Consider the following 19,233-nt stretch of genomic DNA (forward strand, 5'->3'; position numbering starts at 1 on the left):
GGGAGCACGGTAGCGGCAGCGTTGCCTGCGAGGCGAGACGTAAATCCCACCAGGTGCCACAGGCTTCCAAAACCTAGGGTAATCACTCAGTCTCTCTGAACTTATAAGCCATACCTAGCTTCTTCACCCCCCCCCCGCCCCGTAGAGATGTCTTATGCTATATTGGATGGTATACAGAAATGATCTAATTTGCCCTGACATGCAGCAAGCCTTGAACTGGCTGGACTGTGGTTCTTGAAACAGAGAAGACGACTCATATGGGTGTGTAAAAAATGCTGTATTGTGTGTCCGCCTGGGCACGTATATGAATTTTTTAACTTTGTTTTTCATAATGATTATGTATACCACAAAAGTTCCTTTGACTGTTTAGGGGATTAAGTGTAGTATATGAAACCTTTCACCTTTAGGTCATTTATTCAGATACAGCTTCTGTTAGAAGCAGGAAAAAGCCATTACTTGCTGATGGCTAATCACTCGTTCGTGTGCCACTGAGGTGATAATTCTTCCTCCAGGTAGAGGCAAGGGTTTGTTGCAGGACGAACAAAAGGAAAACAAAACCCAAACCCAACTGTGTCCTATCTGTTGATTTCTGTGATAGGTAAAGGACGTCCCGGTGAGGAACACAGAGTTTGTCCTTGCCAGCTGAAAATAGGACAAGGCTGGGTTATAGTTTTGTTGTGTGCTCACTGCTATGCAGGGAGGATTTGGCTCCACATCTGCTGTTTGTGGGGTTTGGGTTTTTCCCCGTCCTGTTGTTCCCCAGCAAAAGTATAGTTCTGTTCCTTCTTTGTGTTCCTGTTGTCTGATTTCTGAGCCCAAGCTGTTCCCCAGCTGAAGGGCTTGGATTTTTTGTTTGGTCTTGTCCAGTAGATATAGGTGAAAAACTGATACTTTTTTCATGAGCCTGGACAAATCCCCTTACAACGCTGTTTCCCAACCCTTTTCTTGTTACAAAGTTTATCAGCTACAGCAACAAACCCCAGATAATTATGATGCTTGTACCAAAATACTTCTTTTGGAGCTTTAAGCCTACTTTTATTTCTTCCTCATTTAGTCCCAAAGTCAAGGTCTGTTGCTGTTGGCATGTAGTACTCCTTGCTGACAGAGGCGGCGTTTAGAGATTGAATTCTGAGCGTAGATTTAGCTTGCATCTGTGGGTGTATGGTACACCATACCATGTGATGTGCTGCCATTTATGTTCCTGAGGTGCCTTGACAGCGCCGCTTTATGAGGCTTTTCTGGTTTGATGTTAATACGTGATTATTCCTATTATTCTCTAATGGGCGAAAAGTGGCAAATGCCTTGTTCCCTTTCCTCTGCCTGGATTCTATGATGAAAGTACTATACTACGCTGGTGGTGACCAAATGCCATTGACGGCCGCGGGTGACATCATGCACCAGGGCTGCGACAGTCGTCGACTGTGAAGGAGTGGTCTCTGCCGGAGTATGGGAATGAAGCATTTGTGTGGCTGCCTCTGCTCTCTGTGGGTATTTGATTTTCATGTTAATATTTACGTCTCAATAGCCCTGCTGTGAAAATGCCTCTCTCCACCTGATAGGCGGTCTGTGGTCCTTCTGGGCTTGTCTTTGGAGACTTCACAAGCTCTTTGCCAGCTACAGAGATGTCTCTTCAATGCCTTGTCCTCTTCAGAGGAGGCAAAACCGTTCCGTTAAAAACCGTGTGAAAGAGAAGATCACTAAAAGCAGAGAGAATGAGACTGTCAAATGATGGAAAGGAAATTTCTTATAAATGTTTTCTGATTTCTTTCTCATCCCTTTTACCATCCGTTTTCCTTTGTCCTCCTTGGCTTTTTTATCTCAAGATAAACATCGTATTTATTTTCTGTTTACTGTGTGGAGAATTTCAATCCATTTTGAATAGCAAAATAAATATAAAAAGATACTACTGTTCTTTTCTCTGGAATAACTGATGCCTTGCCGGGAGAACTGCAGGTTATGTGACTGGTATTGTAAAGGCATGCCAAAGGAATCTGTGTTAATCCATTTTCTTTTTCTTGCTATCAGTGTTTCGTTTTATATTTTACTTTCCTTTTTAAGTAATAATCAATACCTCTTGGTAGAAATACCATAATGCCTTTTTTTTTTTCCAGCTGTAAAATAAACATACTGTTGCTTTACAATGTTTGTCCAAGTATTACTAATAAAGGGGAATGACATCAAGTTATCCTTGTAAAACTTCTTTAGAGCTGTGGAGCTGGGAACTTTTTTCAGGTATTCATAACAGAGATTTCTAGCGCACTGGAAGATAAGTGAACGTTGTCCCCATTTTAAAAGTGAGACCCTAATGCTTAAGGTTAGTATTTTCTATAATAGTTTTTGTTACTTCACTTTTTGGTTGTCTGGGTATGGTGTATTTCTTCAGATGTGCTGATTACCCATAACTTGAGCTTGAAGTTTTGAATAATGAGCTCCTGCGCATCTCCAGACAGAGCCGTGAGCCAGCGGGCACTTCTGAAAGTGGGGATTTGTCTGTGTCATTAACCGTGTACGCTGACCTGTAAAGTCCTAGCAGTCTTTTTGGCTGTAATCATTAAACCAGCCTCTCCTACAGGATAAAACTGGAAGAGAAGCTGCAAGCGTAGTGAGAGAACCCTGACTGAAAATACAAATATCTTCAGAAAATGCTCTGGGAGTAATAATAATAAAGAAAAAGTACGGTGGCAAAATAAATTGCTGCTGATATAATTTTTCTTCCTCTCACAAGTTTGCCTCTAGTATGGCAGTTTTTCTCCCTTCGATAAATAAATGCAAAGATGAGAATTGCTGCCAAAAACTGTCACATTTCTGGAACTTTCAGCCCCTGATTATTCACATTAAGCCTTCCCCCCCCCAGCAGTACAGTATTCTGAATATGTACACCCACCATTCTGTCAGATCTGTGCAGTCTGCGTCTGGTTCATCTTCTGTGTCTTTGATGTGCTCCATAACGTAGGCAAAGAGAGGTCTGATAGTCTCTCTAAAAACCTGACAGTTTGTGTGACAATCTGTCCATGAATCCACAGGCTCCTTGTCAACCAAATGAGCCTTTGAATATCAGAGGTTTTCGGAACAGTGCTTGCAGCATTGCATATGCACGGAGGGGAGAGTACAACAGGCTTCCTTGTAACCTGAGAGATGTCTGCGTTTTCCTTAATCATTCCAGGGACATCTCATCATTGCTTGTTGGCTGGTTCTCAGCCCCGCACATGTCGGGGTTATTTAGCAAAGCTCGATTTACTGGAAACTGCACGTGGAGAATAATTTGCAGTTGGGGGTAGAGGAAGAACCCCGGGAGGGGGTGAAACTTGCAGGCTTTGGTATACTTCTGGTTTTTGGTGGGTTTTTTTGTTTGTTTGTTTCTTATAGTGACTCTCTTCCTTGCGGTTCCTTTTACCCATGCAAGCGCATGGATGCGATGCATTTTCTTCGGTGTTCTCCAGCCCTCTTGCACATCCTTCTGCCTTGGGGCCCTCCTATTCTGACTTGCTCTGGGAATGCAGTGAATTGCGTTCTTAGCTACCTGTTGAGGAAAAGGATGGCGTCATGAATATGATTTAGATTTTAAAAATTGGGACAGGAACTGTTAACTGGGCCTGCTGCTGCAGTTTATAAATGGGGCTTAGGGATATTCTCAGCGGAGGAAGGCGGGAGTTTGAGCTGCAGCGTGCCCGTCCGAGGTGGTGGGAGTTCTGTTGGAGGCTCTGTCAAATACCAGCTTTGGCATGATGGCATGAAACTATAGCTATAGTGTTCCTCCCGTCCCGAAATAAGCTCCTGTGATGGGCCTGACAGGGGAATGTACTTAGTATCTTTTTTAATGTATGACAAGTACTTGATGACTGCCAGTTCTGCCAGTTTTCTGGGGTGAGTTTTTGTTGTTTTTTTTTTCTTTTTTTCTTTTTTTCCTTTTTTTCCCTCTGAAGTTCTGGTCAGCCTCCTAGTGAAACTTTGAGCTGCGTACCTTCGCGCTCTTGACATTCTGGCAATTCCCTTCTTTCCCTTCCTTTGGCAGTGATTCTCTGCACGCCTGTCACTCTCTCTTGGACAGTGCCCAGTTGTTAGAGGCAGTGTCCTGTGACCGGGGAGTTCATCCTGGCTGTGTGATGGGTTGGCTGATAGGACCCGGGTATCACTATGGGGCTGGTTGTGCAGCTGCCCAGCGCGGGCGCAGGGATTTACCAGGCATTGCCCTGCCCCTAATGTCACGCACACGAAGTTATCTGTGCAGGTCAGCCGGGTGTAGGACTCCTCTGAAGCAGATGCTGAAACCCCTTGATGTTTAATCAATGGCTGGGAAGCCTGTTTACCTGCACTTGTCAGGTGTAATTGATTCAGGCATTTACTGTGAATTCCTCACTTCTTGCTCTTACATTAAACTTCCAGCTAGGAGGAGAGCGGAGCGATACTCTCCAACAACAGTTTTAGTGTTAATCTGGGCCTTTCACGTTGCTGATGCTGTCTTTGACAGAAAGCCTGCTGGCATTTTATGGCCTTTCTCTTTGAAGGTGCTTTTACTTTCCAGAGTTTGTGTTTAAAGAATTACTAATGCTTTATTTGCAGTCTTTCAGAACGGTGTGCTTGAAAGTAGCCTTGTATAAATGCAGTGTTTAATTCTTTCTGGGTTGTTTTTGGGGTTTTTTTTTGTTGTTGTTGTTTTTTTCTCTTCTCTCTCTCCCTTGTAATCACCTCTGTAGTAATAATTTATTTGTTGTTGGCTGTCTTTCTGACTTGAAGATAGCATGAGGCTTTTCTGCATGTTTCCAGCGAGGCACTTGCAGCTCTTCCAAGAAGTTCCTTATACCATCTTTCTGTGGGGTACCTGTTTTAATTGGACTCTTCCCAGGGTACCTCCATAGAGACAGTCTGACTCTGGTGTGCGATCTCAGTCTGGGTCTGTAAACCTGTTTTCACCCAGATGAAGTATCTCGGTGTGGGACCTGGTTCGGAGAAGTCCTGGGGTGTGTAGCTTTGTTTGATTCACTGTGTGCTTTAGGGCTGTAGCTTCAACTTTTTGTGCCTAGCTTGTTATCCACAGGATAAACCCAGCTGTTGTCCTTCTCCCCTGCTCTGCCTCCCTCAAGTTTTGTGGAGATCGGTATTTTGTGGGATTTTATCTTTGAGAAGTTGTCTAGGTATGCTACAGAATTAATATTTTGCTTTCAACTCAGGATAATATTGCAGTCAGGAGAAGATCTGTTCAAACAGGAATATACTTCTGCCCGTGACTGGTTTAACTTTCCTGTGTTGTTACTGTGGACATTTCTCTTTTTCTGTTTTCTCTGAATCTTAATCCAAAATTTATGATCTCACAGCTTATTGCCGAAGGAAAGAATAGAATGACACAAATTCAATGCTCTCATTTCATTATTGGTCTCAGTGGGAGGAGTGGATGAACCCACACATGAACAGCAAACAACAGAACTGTGTTTAGAAGTTGGCTTTGGCTGAAAAAAATCTTTTTTCTGTATCAGCAAGCTTTCCTCTTTCCTCTATTACCTTTTGAGACAAAAACATTTGAATCCGCCTAAAAGCAGATTAACCCTTGGCTTCTATGCTCTCGTGATATGCTCTATATGCATATTTCTCTTCCTTGTTAACTGGCTTCTGTGTGTACGTGCGCTTGTGCTTGATAGGAAGGAGAAAATGTGAATGATCCCTTTTAGCTAAATGCTAGCTGTTAGCAACAAACAGGCTGAGCAGGAACTCAGGAGGTGAAGAGATTGCTTCTTGCAGTGCGTCCTGAAATTCCCAAACTCCCTGTTTTGGTCCAAAGTTGATAGCAGTGATTGATTGCGTAGGTTGATTTTAACAGATCCAAATGGTCGTCCAGTGAACAGATCGGTTCAGCTCATCTGCCTCTGTACCTGCGGGAGGGGTGCAGGTAGATGGGGTAATTTTTCAAGTCTGTTAAGAGCCATTTGCACGAGACTTCTGAGCAACGAGAACGAACAACCTGATTTATGGTGCGTGTGAAGCAGCCGCCCGGGGAGGCGTGTGGTGCCCCGGTGTACCTTTGATGCCCGTAGGCAGTGCTGCGAGCGCAGGCGGTTCCCAAAGCTTGCACTAACCGATGTCTTTCCGTCACTTCCCGCTGTTCCTCGTGGCAGCAGCTGTGTCCAGGGCACGTGCTTATTCCCCGTCCCCAGGTCCCTGCGAGCAGGCAACAGTCGTGCTGCTTTATTGGGATGGTGTGAGGGCGTATTTCTGGCTTCAGAAGCAGCTGGAAGGAGGAATTTGAACATCTGCCAGTTGACGTTTGATACATGAGAAGTCACCTCCACTTTCCTTTCCCCTTTCTCTCCCAAATTTGCAGCGGTGGGGCACTGCGCGTATTCCCCCCGCCGCGCCGCACGGGCTCTCGTGCCCCTTTTGGCTCGAGTGGGGCCGAGGTTTGCTGGAAGCTGGTGAGCGTGGAGGTCAGGAGAGGGGATCGAAGTGACGCGTCTGTCAGGTGCGAGGCAGATTGTACCATCTCATCCCCCGGCTGTCGTCTGCAGCGTTTGTCAGGGCCTCCGCTGGCCCTGCTGCCTTTCATCAGGGGTATCACTAGCATTCATCTAGGCTGGCAGCATTTCAACAGCTGTTAATCCTCTTTGTATCTTTAAGCACTGTGACCACTGACAAGCTTCTATACTCTGAGGTGTCAAAATATCTCAAGATAGCTGCGGTGATGGTGGTTGGGTTTGTTTTGTTGTATTTTTTTTTTTTTAATCCAAACACCTTCTGATCTATTGACCCAGACTGAACCTGATGGAGAAATCTGTGTCCCAGTGTCAGGCTTTTGCTGCCGCTGCTTCATGTTCACAAAGAATTTTGCTTAAAATCTGATTAATTTCTAGTTCCTCATGCTCACATTGCTCGATTTTCTGTTTTACGTGTTACCACAAGTAGTGCTTGTTTCACTGAAGTTGTAAGGAATGTGGTTTAAAGTCAATGTGAGAATGAGCTGGCAGGGTTTTCTCTTTATGCTTCAATTACTTTCCCTCCTGAAATAACCCTGAGAACTCCGTCTTCTGCTATATTGTTTTCTTACTTTCTTTGCTATATGTTATGGAAAGGGCCTGGGCATTGTAGCGAAGTGTAGTAGTGAGTGTTGGAGTTTCTCTGCGTGTTTGCAGCCAGGGAGGAATGCTGAATTAAAATTACTCCAAATTTAGCTCTAAGTTTTAAAATTGGTTTCCTTTGGAAGGGGAATTTTTAGTGCCAGGGTGTTTTGGAAGGAGTGGGGAGCAAGGGTATAGCAGCAAATCTGTTGTAGAAAAGCAGCAGGGTAAAGGAAAGTGGTTCTGTTGGTCTTTAGGCTCTAGTTATGTATTTTTATAACTTCTCAGTGTTTTTATTATTTGCTACGAACCGTCATTTAATAGCAGGGGAAAATCTTTCAAACTAACATTTCTTTGTTTAGTTTGTTTGTCCTCTCTGGAGAGCTCTCCCCATATGACAAAGCTCTGATGTTCTGAAGTTGGCTCCCCTAAGGCTCAACTTTATTGAGAGAAGTGAAACATTTTAGGTGGTTCATTCATTCTTTCTGTGTCTCTTGTTATTTGAGCCCTTATGGTGTCCTTTGGTCATGTTTTTAAACTTATTTCTGCAACTAAGACTGCCAGGAGCTTTATTTAATAATAGTTGAGGTCTCATGCTCAACTTTTTCTTTGTGAGCTGCCATTTTATCTCAAGCATCAAATACTGTGAGAGTAAATTAAAAGCAGCGTTGACGTCTTGTAATTTTGTGTTGAATGTTCTCTCTTTCACTGTGCAACTGAATATCGTTTTATGAAGCTGAAGGACTTCACTAAGACTATGGGCAGCTCAGACTTTGTTTCAAGTGCAAATACCGCACCTTGATCCTGATGAATAGCCCTCGTGCGTGGGCGGCACTGCTGAAGTCGCGGGAAGTCCATAGGTGCTTTCTGGCTTGGGTCCTCATTTGCAACCTTATTATAAAGTCCTGGGTTTTTGTATGGCGTTGGAGCATTATCCCCTGCCACAGAGTGATGGGGTAAAACACTGAAAATCTTGCATCTGAAGTCATACAGATGAGGATACTTGGAAAATTACTCTCTGTGAGTAGAAGCCTCAAATCACAGAACCTGCCGTGACTGTGCCCATGCTGAAAGGCCCGTCTGTTGCTCATTTAACCCGTGTTTAGGACAAAAGTGAATGTGACTTTCCCAAGGTAGGAAAAGGCCTAGAGGCCAGGGAAAACCTGTTTAACAAGTCAGCTTTGTTGAACGAACTGAGGTTTAAATGGTAAAACTATGTTTTTCTTGCTTGGGGAAGCATTTAAAGATACTGATTCATAGCATTGGAAATACTGCTTTGTTGGTTTTTAGGGTTTTTTTGAAGGGGAGGGAGGAAGATGGCAGCAGAGTGGTCTGACCCAAAGGCAAGAGGCCCATTTGGATCACATGCAAAGATGTTCCCTTTTCATTTTTAAAACTCAGCAGCTTTCATCTTCAGGTTGAAGGTCTTCTGTGCCCCTCCTTGATCTTCGCATTGTGCCGTGCGCCCTGTGGTTTCTTTGAGGCCAGCTCCCATCCTTTCCCTCACTGAGATTCTCGCCTCTCCGTTCAGGTTCTCACTTGCCTGCTTTTCCTCGGCTTTAGGATCCAGAGCTATTCCATACTGGTTTCTTTCCCGGGTGTTTTTGTCCATGTCTGTAGTTGATGTTGTTGAAGATGGGGCTGACCATAGTACTGGGCAGTTGAACCCTCGCTCCTATAAACTAGGTGAGGTTGTGCCACAACTGCTTTAATCGACAGCGCAACCGGCAAATGAATCTGTTGGCTATTTTTTCTTTCTGTAGGCGGGTTAAATGCCAACCTCATGCTGCGTCTCACGTACAACATATTTGTTCCTGTTTTCCTCTCTTGCTGCTGTTTCACTGCAGAGTGCTGCAGGCTAATAGTATCTGACGGGGCTACTTCCTATTGCCTGAAAAATGTTTAATTTTACTACCTTGCTTTCTCTCTTTCCCACTTTCTCTCATTTTGATCTCTCAAATCCAGTCCCTTTGAGAAATCAGACAGTATGAAATATGAAAATTGCTTGGGTAGTAATTGGAGAAACGGTGAGACTTATAAAGCCCATGGAGATAACGCTTACATCTACTTATTCACATTATTTAATTTTTAATGGCAAATTTAATTAATGAAGCACAGGTCTTGTGGTTTCATGTGTGAATAAGTAACAGCAGGGAACCGAAAGTCATGAGGTCTGTTTACAGGACAAAGAAAAAGGCTCCATTAAAAGCTGCACTTTTCATTATAAGAAGGAGAAAAATGGGTGTAATAGCATAGAAGTTTGACCATTATGTAACAAGGAAGTAAACGAAAACATAAATGACAATTTGCTGGCAAAATGTATTTTGAAGTGGTTACTCATCCATGATTTCTCAGTTTAAGACTGTCTCCTGGGTCAAAGTTTGGAAAAGCAAAGTCTGTTCTGTGGGTTTTTTCGGTATGCGACATAAATTCAGGCACCAGAGATAAAACGCTTAAATATAGCACCTGGAAGCCTAGGCTCTGAAAAACCTGTATAAACCTTCCAATTAGCTAAGCTTCACACAACTTCAGTGATACAGGCAGCTGTTATCCCTCGCTTGCAGATGGAAAATGGTGACTTGCCCAAGATTGCACAAGTGGCAGAACCGCTAATAGAACTTGAGTTATATCTGTCCTTTCCTTTTTCTAACCACTGAACAATATGTGTCGTCTCATCGTGCGCAGGACCACAGCTGCATTTATGGGAAAATAAATGAAGAAGGGCAAGAATAGTATTCTATATAAAATGACCAAATTTGGGGAGAGACGAGATAGCAGCTAGAACCGGCCCGAAATGAATAGCTGTCCTCGCTTTCAATACCATTTTGTCACTTTTTTGATTGATTATTGCATATTTTCTGCGTGCGCCTTTTCAGACTAAGGACCTTGCAGATGAGCTTTGAGTGAGGCAATTGCAGCTATTTCGGTATAAAGTCCAGAGGCTTCGCCTAAAGCAGCTTTATCAGCAGTTTAGTGACACAAGACCTTGCAGAGGAGTCGCTGGGGGTGCGCAGCCGTTCCCTTCTGCTGTTTGTGCTTGGGAGGCTTCTAAGTGCAGCCGAGAGGAGGAATCCATTCCCCATGTTCAGCGGCTGAGCAGTTGTGAACTAAAACTCTTTCTGTGCAGGCTTAGGAGAATTTAATGCAAGCCTCTTAAGCCCTGCAGCAAGACACTCCAGACTCTGTTTGGCAGTGCCTTCACTGATACCTGATACGCCTCCCTATGTTGTTAAAAGGGAAACGGGCTGCATAATTTTCTTTTAAAGAATAAGTAACATAAGTAGAAGCACTGAAATGTAAAATGGATTTTCCAGTGCTAGCAGCCAATTTTGATACTTGCACGTCAGTAACTTACAAGATCCTTCACAGCAATTAATGAAAAAAAGAGAACAAAACACAACCGAACTCAAAATACCTCCATGCTGGAAACGCCTTGTTTTTGTGGTTACATGGAATAATCAAAGCTGACGGTTGGTTGTTAGCGACCTTTTCCGCCTCTTTCTCTTCACCAAGGAGAAGCGTGGAATGGAGGACATGTTGTGGTCTTGATGCGTTTTGCTGAAAATAAAATCAACTTTTATGCATTTTTTGTGTTCTTTGAACTGAATATGCTGTTTGTTGTTGGAAATCGTTATTAATTATAGAAGATAACTTTGTGACGGGATAAGATCTGAGACGCCTTTAATTTTTGGAGCTGAGCATTCTATTCTTTGTTTCAGAACGCAGAGATCTACAAGCTGACATCCGAGCAGTACCAGGAGGCAGCCACCAAGGCGGAGGAGTGGATAAAGTGAGGAGCTGTTTTTGTTCTTTTCAGCAGTTCCAGTTGCATTTTATAACGCTTTGTGTGTAGCCACTGGATGTTCCCGTAAATGGAGTGCAAGGTTACCTCCTGTCAGGTACTTAGGGGGCTGAGGAGCTGTAAGCTAGCATCCTCTTTCTGTGCCAAGCTTGACAGAGTTTAGTATTAAGTTGTTAGATCTTGCAAGGCAGAATGAGGGAGAAGACGTGTAAGGAAAAGATAAACAGCCTAAATCATAGCCCTGTAAATTTCAATCAAAATAGAGTTGTAATTATCATGAATGTTTGCTCAGAATGGGTGCAGTGATTTCTCTGACCTTTTTTATTGGCCTTGGCACAATTAGCGGACCTTTAATGTTGTCTTTTTACCACGAGCATGTTTAGTGTCTAAATTCCATTTGTATTTGCCAGTAGTGTTATATAGATTATTGTTCCACATGCACTAACAGCTGTCCAAGAAAAAATATTTTCTATAATTCTTTAATATTAATGAGTCCAAAGCAATTACACTGTCAAGAGCAGCACTCAGATCTCAGTTGGGTAAACAGTTGGCCAACATGCAGTAAACTGGAGTAGCAACATATGTAGTCCAGTTGGGTCCAGTCCAGACTGTACGATACTTAATTGCATAAATAGATAATATAGTAGTGATGAATATGTTAGTGGGGTGTGCAGTATATTGTGCTGTCTTTATTTAAAATTATCTTTGGCTGCCAAAGCATCATATAACCTGTTGTAATTTCACATTTTTGTTTGGACAGTCAAGCAATAAGTTGCTAAAGAAGCCAAAACAAGGCAGCTAACACATTGTGTGCATTTTCGTGCAGTTTTCCATACTAGAAACCTAAATTCTGTTTTTAAATAAAATTTAAAGAATTCATAGGACATGAAGTTCTGACAGTCTCTGATCAGTTGAATCTTTTCATGGTTTTGCTTCCACAGATGTGCAATCAGTTGTTGGGGACACACGTAGCAATGATTTATCCTTGTGACTTTGCAAGGGATGAGACTGGGACCTTGGGTGATGTTCTTTACTTGCTGTTACAGGCTGTAATTAACCTATTTTTTATAGCAGTCTTAAGTTTGTTTTCTGAGGTTTCAGTTTCATTTGGTTTCTTCTGTTTATTGTGGAGATGGAGACTGGTAATGTAGGAAACTCTGGTAATGCAGCCATTTCTCAGAAAGGTTAGTGGCTGAGACCAATGCAAATGCTAATGACTTCTTCCTTTCAAGATTCAGAATATGTGTTTATGGTCTCTTAGGGGTTCCTGACCCTTTTCTTTGAGCCTTCATCATCTGCCAGTCCCTGGCTTTTGGTCTTATTGTGCAATGCCCTTCGGTTTGAAGGCCACATGAACTTGAGCCGTCATCAAGGGACAGATGCCTTAGGCTGTCTTCCTTGCAGCCAAAAGAGACACCTGCCCTAATGTGAATTTTGTGTGAAAAGATAACGTGGCTGGGGGATGCCTTGAGAAGGGACAAGCTGTGTGGCACTAGTGAAACTGAAGGAGAAGGCGAACATCTTACTTTCTATCTCTTTACAGTAGAAATTCCCGGTAATAACCAGTATTGCACTGAACCGTGTGCTGGAGTGCCCGTTCTGGGATTGATAATGCCCTTTGATAATTGTACATGTGGGAAGAATCACTGCTTTGCCCCATCAGCCTGCAGTGTACGTGTTTCTTACAGCGGTATGCAGTGATCCTTTTGGGGATTATTGCCTTGGTGTACAACGTGCTGCACAAACACTCTTGAAGAGCGCAGAAGCCTCACGTGTGGGTCACGATAAGGCTGGGACAGGGTCAGGGAAAACTTCCTTTGTGCATTGGCATTCATGCTTAAATGGTAGGACCTGAAGTCTGCATGTTGTGAGGTCCTTTTGTTAGGCGTTGTACGTTCAAGTCTTTCTACAGCCTGGTCATGGTAATAAATTACAAGATCCCTGGCCTTCGGTGGAAAGAATAGTTTGCTTGTCCTGTTTCGCACTTTCATATAAGACATACAAGCACAGTAAGTGCTAAGATAGGTAAGACTGATTTATGCAGATCAAGTAACTTGGTCAGCGGGAATAAACTGACACTCCAGCAAAATGACATGAACCGGAATATAGCCAAAGTATGAATGAAGCGCAGGTCTGCCCGTTTTCAGTGCTGGACTAGACAGCTCCTGTAACGACAGCAAACCAGGAGTGGCATTTTCTTCATCTGCAGAGGGGAGTGCATCTCCTTCCCATGGTGTCTCTTCCTTAGCTTGTATTATCCCTGTTTCACTGTGAACTCTTTGTCCTGCCCCGGCACTTGTGCCTTGTGAGACCAATCTACTGTGTATTAGTTGTCTTCTGCCATTGTGTATCAGCACAGCTGATGGAGGAAGAGGGGATTAGAACTGGGGCTATTTCCACAGTGAGTACCCTGTTTTTCGGAGTCCATGTTGAAGCAAAGATAAGAAATATCTGAAACAAAAAAAACCCCCAGTGTTTTCTTAGCATTTATTGACTTTTGTAATTCTGGTATCAACACCTACAGCTCCGCACAAGTGGTCAAGTGTTCCATGGGCTATTTCCTCTCCTTAGTGATTATCAAGCATTGCAGGATTTAGGAATATGGTACAAGCTTTCCACCAGTGACCCTTCACAGCATGCCTGTGAGGTAGACAGGTAAACCTTCCTATCTCCCTTTGTATAGAAACAGAAGTAAAGTACTTAATGCTGAGCTTCGTATAAAATCACCGACAGTCATTAGCTCTTGGTTTCTACTTTGAGGTAGGATGATAGGCTTGATGCCTGCATGGCCTGACTTGTGCTGTTCTTCATTTCTTCACCTGAACCAAGGTTGCTCCTGTCTCTGTGTTCCTCCTACCACAGTGTCTCCTCCTCCTTTGTTCTGGGCTCTGTCCAACCTATTTCTTTTTCCTAGGAAGAAGATCCTAGCAACAAGAAACCACTGAGCACAGCTTTCAGCACCTTAAGCAACTTGCCCTTGTTGCTTACGCACTGTGGTGAATTGGACAGTTGCCACGGACATATTGTCTCAATGATGTTGTTATAATTGCTGCATTATTATTTTTCTCTTTTGTTAACCAACAGAATTAAAGTCTGGGGACCTAGAACTTTTTTCCCCCCTTCCTTCCCTGTTTAGCAAACTGTGCACATCAGTAACCTCCCACAAAGGAAGCAGCGTGTAAATAAAAAGCCAGTGCTCCCCGCCCTTCACTTCGTTCCACATCCTTTTCTCAGTGTTCATAGAGCCATGACTCAGACTGGGTTTAGAGAAGACAACTTGCTAATCCCCTCCCCGCTACAGAGAATAAAATGGCATTTCATTCCAAGCTCTATTAATGCGCTCGCTCCGGGGATAAAGCAGCACTCCCAAAAGGCAGTGGCCAAATTTTTTTCTGTTGCGTTGTCTTTGTCTTCTTTTGAGTGTTACATTTAGATTAGCTTCTGAGGATTAAATGTTATTACAGTCCCTGAATCTGTTAAGGGGAAGGAAAAAAACATCAGTAAAGAGGTTATGGCTTAGTGCAGGCACTCTAGATTTATCCTCAAATGCTGGGTTTTTTTTAAAAAAATTGATTTATTTTCTTTTGTGAAGGTTGTCTTATCACGTTTTTATTTTATTTTTGTAGTTGTTAAATTTGGATGCAAGAATTGGCATGGGTGGGGGTGTGACTCTCTCTGAAAGGTAAAGCTGCGGGAGTGGGGTGAGGGGATTAGGAAGCTGTTAAAAGATAAAATTGTTCTGAAGCTGAGTTTTCCCTCTGAGATCTCCTTAGAGTTTGCAGAACTGTCTCTGAAGCTGCTTACTGATGGCTGCGTTGCCTTGCATGTTGTGCCGAGAGGACTGCGTGTGCTTTGCGCTGTTATCAGGGAGTGCATAAAGAACGTCGGTATCTTATCCTGATAGAGATCAGCCTTGAATCCACGGCAGCTTTCCAATGGAGAAACTGCCAAAGAGATTTACTCCATGTGGGACTTAGTATCTAAGAGTTCCATTTAATGGTCCTAAGATCTTTAAACTTAATGGACATGAGTATTTAAGGTGATTACGTTAGAGAAACTGGCAAGTAGTAAGTATCCTCCTGGGCTGAAGGTGGAGTAGAGAACCACACTGACTCAGTGGGGGTAGAGGGAGAAAGTTCAGAGATGGACTGTCTGCTGGGATCAGGGAATTTATGGCTTGCTTTCAGTACTCATGGAAATGAAGGTTTTATTGAATTGCACAAGATTTTATAAGGATGATGGCAGCACTGACTGGAACCTAGCTGCCTTTTCTTTTTTTCTTCTTCTTTTTTTTTCTTGTTTGTGTAGATCTGGAAAGTTTATAAGATAGTTATGTGGTGATACTTGAGTTTATTAATCTTGAAATCTACTATGAGGCCTCAGGTATTTCAACAGAGGGCTGTGCCCAGGAGTCAAGCTCTGAAATAGTTATTATGTGGACAGCCGTGAAGCCCGAGGAGAAGAAGGGTAAAGACATCATAGTTTTCAAACAAAATTGCTCTGGGATTTCTCCTATCATTAGATTAGATAAATGATTAATTCAGTGTTGAAATTAAGAGCCTCTGCAATAGGGATTTAAGAGTTTTCAGGAATAAAAGACTGATTACTGCTGGGACCTCATCCCCAGCCTTATCTCAACATAGTGCTTTTGTGCCCTGCAACGATGATACTTTTGCAAAAAAATGATTTGGCTCCTTCCCAGTCCTGTTCTTCCCTCAGTGCTTGGTTTGGGTTAGTTGTTTCTACTTCTGTCTGCTCTGACTCTGTTTCATGTAATCTTTAAATAAAGAGATGAGTTATTAGTCAAAGTTTTGCTGTTTTTCACATTTATAAAGTTGCTCTTAGTAGGAAATTGGAATATTGCTGTTAAGAGACAATAAGGCACGAGTTTTTCACTTTGAGGGTGGTAAGGCACTGGCACAGGTTGCCCAGAGAGGTTGTTGAGGCCCCATCCCTGGAGGTGTTCAAGGCCAGGCTGGACGTGGTCTTGGGCAACCTGGTCTAGTGGGAGGTGTCCCTGCCCATGGCAGGGGGGTTGGAACTCAATGATCTTTAAGGTCCTTTCCAACCTAAACCATTCTATGAGTTTCCCCGAAATTATCTCAAAAGAGAGTAAACGAGTAGATGGGTCATTGTTGACTTTGTCATTTTACATCATGTGAATTTTACTAAAATAAAAACTTTCTGATCATTTCCAGTTCTACTTCACAAAAATTTTCACTCATTTACATTAGTGTAAATTCTTTATGAATTCTGGAAGGCCCATTGTTAAGCAATTGTTTGTACCAGTGCATTGATTTCCAAGCAAGGTATGTTCCCCTACTACTTTAGGAATATGGTATGTGGTAATAGAAGTTGAATGCTTGTAACGGATTTGTGTAAATGTTCCAGTTGGGCCAGACTATTCTTTTTTGAACCAAATTTTAAATCTTGAAAATTTATTAGACTGTATCCTTTATCCAAGCTGTCAAATCTTCTTTCTGAAGTTCAGTTCTTGGGGATTACTAAGATGCTGGTTCTAAATAAGACTTTCCTTTTGCCTGGTTAGTAAAATGATGTTCTAATCTAGTGTTCACAGTATCGTTTTTCCTCTCATGCATGTTGAAGGATGACTAATAAATCAGTCCAATGAACTGAGATTGCAGTTCTGTTAGTGCTGAAAAACCAGTGTAAAATATTAATATATCTTTTCAAAATTGCAAGAGCATTTCTTCAAAGGTACATTGGTAGAACTTGGGAATTATAAAATAAGACCTGAATAGAAAGACTGGAATAGCAAAGGAAGAGGTGCCAAAGACTCCATGTAGTCTATTAGGGATATTTCTATTGCTATCGATTTTTACATGGAAAGCACTTGTATTCTGTCGTAATGTTGCCATTATAAAACCCTTAGATCAGGGTTTGTTGGCAGGCCAAATCCAGATTGTTTTCAAAAGCATGGATATTTGTGCAGCTGTTAAAACAAACCTCAGAAATACTCTGTGCATCAGAGTACGTGAAATATTTCAGTTCAAAGCTCTTTATCATGGAGAATGCAGTGAAAATGCAGATCTCTGCCCTCAGATTGGGGATTACATATTCCACTGTGTACCATGGTGAAAGCAAGGTTTCTCCAGGTTTCGTAGTATTTTATTCTATATTTATATGTAATGACAGGTCCACACCAAGGTCCAGAACTTCTCGTGTCTTGGTCCTGCCTTGGCTTGAGTTGGGAAAGCTTTCATGAATTTTAATTAATGACCCAACTCAGCTTATTCCCACTGTGTTTTTCTGCCTGTGTCTTCCGACGTGTGTTGTATAGTGTGCTGGTGGTAGTGGCATGGGGTTGATTTGTAGAGGATTGAGGTTAAAGTTTCTGGGGAAGCTTTCCAAAAGGAATGGTGAATTAAAGATGTCAGAAGCAATAATGCCTGAGAAACCACTTGTTACTAGTGAATTAATGACTTGTTTGCTAATTAGAAGCCTAAGGCAAAGTTGAGGTAACACTGCTAACAATCTGGTCATTAATTCAATAGCAACTGATTTCAAGGGCAATGTTGCTATTTTGAACAGTAATTGTATTCCTGATTCTGGATTATACGTGCTGTGCAAATGTTTTTACTTACTGTTGAGTCAGAGTCTCCTCCTGGAGTGATGGAGGGATGATAGAGAGACCAAACGCAAGTACCAGGGGGCGAAATTTGAGGAGAGAAATAGTTTGTTCTGGAGGTCAGAGCTTCTGTATCTCCACTTCCTGAGAAAATAAGGACTGTGGCAGGACAGCTGTGGGCACCTTCCATCATGGTGATCCATCTGCACAGAGGAAGTTGGTGTTTGGTGTTGTTGGTTGATGAGAGATTGAGATCCTTTCCTCCCTTATAAAGGGAGAGAAAAACCATCTCTGCCATCAGACTAGGCATCGATGACTTAATTTATTTTATTATTTATTTATTTATTTGCTGTGATTGTGATAATTCATGAAGTTACTCTAATAAAAGAGATTTCTAGGCTATGGGGTCCCATCAGCTTTTGGAGTCTCAAGATCAGGTGATCCACAGCCTACTGTAAGAGGACCTTGCTGGGGTTCGTTCTTCCTTCCTATCCTTTTCCTTTTTAGTCCCGGAAGTGTCTCTTACCTGCCTGCCTAAGACATACGCATACCACATCAACCACAATCGTAACTAATTTGGCCCCAAAAAAGTGGCATTTGGGAGACAGGAGCACTTGCTTGTTCAGAGATGAACGTTGTTTCTTTGGAGCGAACTCCTCAGTGTTGTGCTGACTGCAAGCGCCACTGACAGCGCAGTGAAGCAGCCTCAAGCAGGCATGGGTCTCCTTAACTCACCCGAGACATTTCCTGTGCTCTTCTCCAAACTTAAAACCATTTTATCTAAATGATTTTCTATAAGGATTTTTTTCAATTCGCTGATGACTTGTTGAAATTATAATATTTACAAACAAAAAAAAAAAAAGAAAAAAAAAATCCAAACCTTCCACCAAAAACAGACTTCAAGGCTTTGTGTGTGTTCTTTGAAAGCTCTGTTTTTGACGTTCTCCGAGGGATGCTTAGTGGGGATCTTGCCGAGTCAGTACTCAGCAAATTGCGCAGATGGTAAAAGGGGGCAGTGGTTTTGAAGATTAGAGCATGTGAGCAGAAGCAAGGGGATTTTTTTAATAAGGTGGATGTTTAGCTTCAGATCCCACCTGAACTTTAATGCTGGCAGCTTCATTCTCCTCTCAAAATTTGCTTTTGCATCTTTAGCAGGATATGCCGCTCTCAGTGCAAAGTATACTAACGGACTCATATTTTTGTCCATCACCGATACCCCTTTGTGTAGTCTCGTGTGAGCTGTAGGGATCTAGTACAGTGCTTAGTGGCATTTTAGGAAAGTAACTGCAGTTTAAATGAGTGGTCAGGGTTTTCTTTTGAAAAGAACATTTTGTTAGCAGTCTGACGTCATTACGAGATCAGCTCACATAGGAAAAATTTACTGAACCTGTCTTGTCCCTCGTGTCTTGTGGCTATATGAAATCAGCATATCTCATCTTCAGTTACTTTCTTTAGAACACTTTTTGGGGAGGGGTTTAGTAGACCAACAAAGACTATGGGCTCAGCATTCTCCCAGCAGGCAGTTTCCCAGCTAACTCCTAGACATTACAGCACTACCACAACCCATATATTCTTAGGGCCAGTGCTGCATACATTCTGTAAGCTGCATGCATTCCCTTTCTGACCTGAGATCTTAACTAGTTTTTAGATGTTGTTTTTTTATCTGAAGAAAGAAAATCCCTATTCGGGTCACTTGTTGGGCTGTGTGTTGTTTTCAGATTCAGTTATTGCTTGCTATATTGCTTTTCTGCCTTGTGGGAGCTGAGCCAGCTTCCTTTCTGATTCAGAGAACTCCTTTC

General features: G+C 42.5%; 1 protein-coding gene across 1 annotated transcript in view; it reads left to right on the forward strand.

The window, feature by feature from the left end:
- The window catches only part of CHCHD6 (coiled-coil-helix-coiled-coil-helix domain containing 6), a 116,563-nt gene that overhangs the window by 51,086 nt on the left and 46,244 nt on the right, over positions 1 to 19,233 (forward strand). The window contains exon 6 of the mRNA XM_009889853.1: positions 10,763 to 10,833. Coding sequence (XP_009888155.1) covers positions 10,763 to 10,833 — 71 coding nt within the window. The remainder of the gene's footprint in view (positions 1 to 10,762; positions 10,834 to 19,233) is intronic.

The sequence above is a fragment of the Charadrius vociferus genome, unplaced genomic scaffold (genome assembly GCF_000708025.1).
Source record: "Charadrius vociferus isolate BGI_N301 unplaced genomic scaffold, ASM70802v2 scaffold257, whole genome shotgun sequence".
Classification (NCBI taxonomy): Eukaryota; Metazoa; Chordata; class Aves; order Charadriiformes; family Charadriidae; genus Charadrius; species Charadrius vociferus.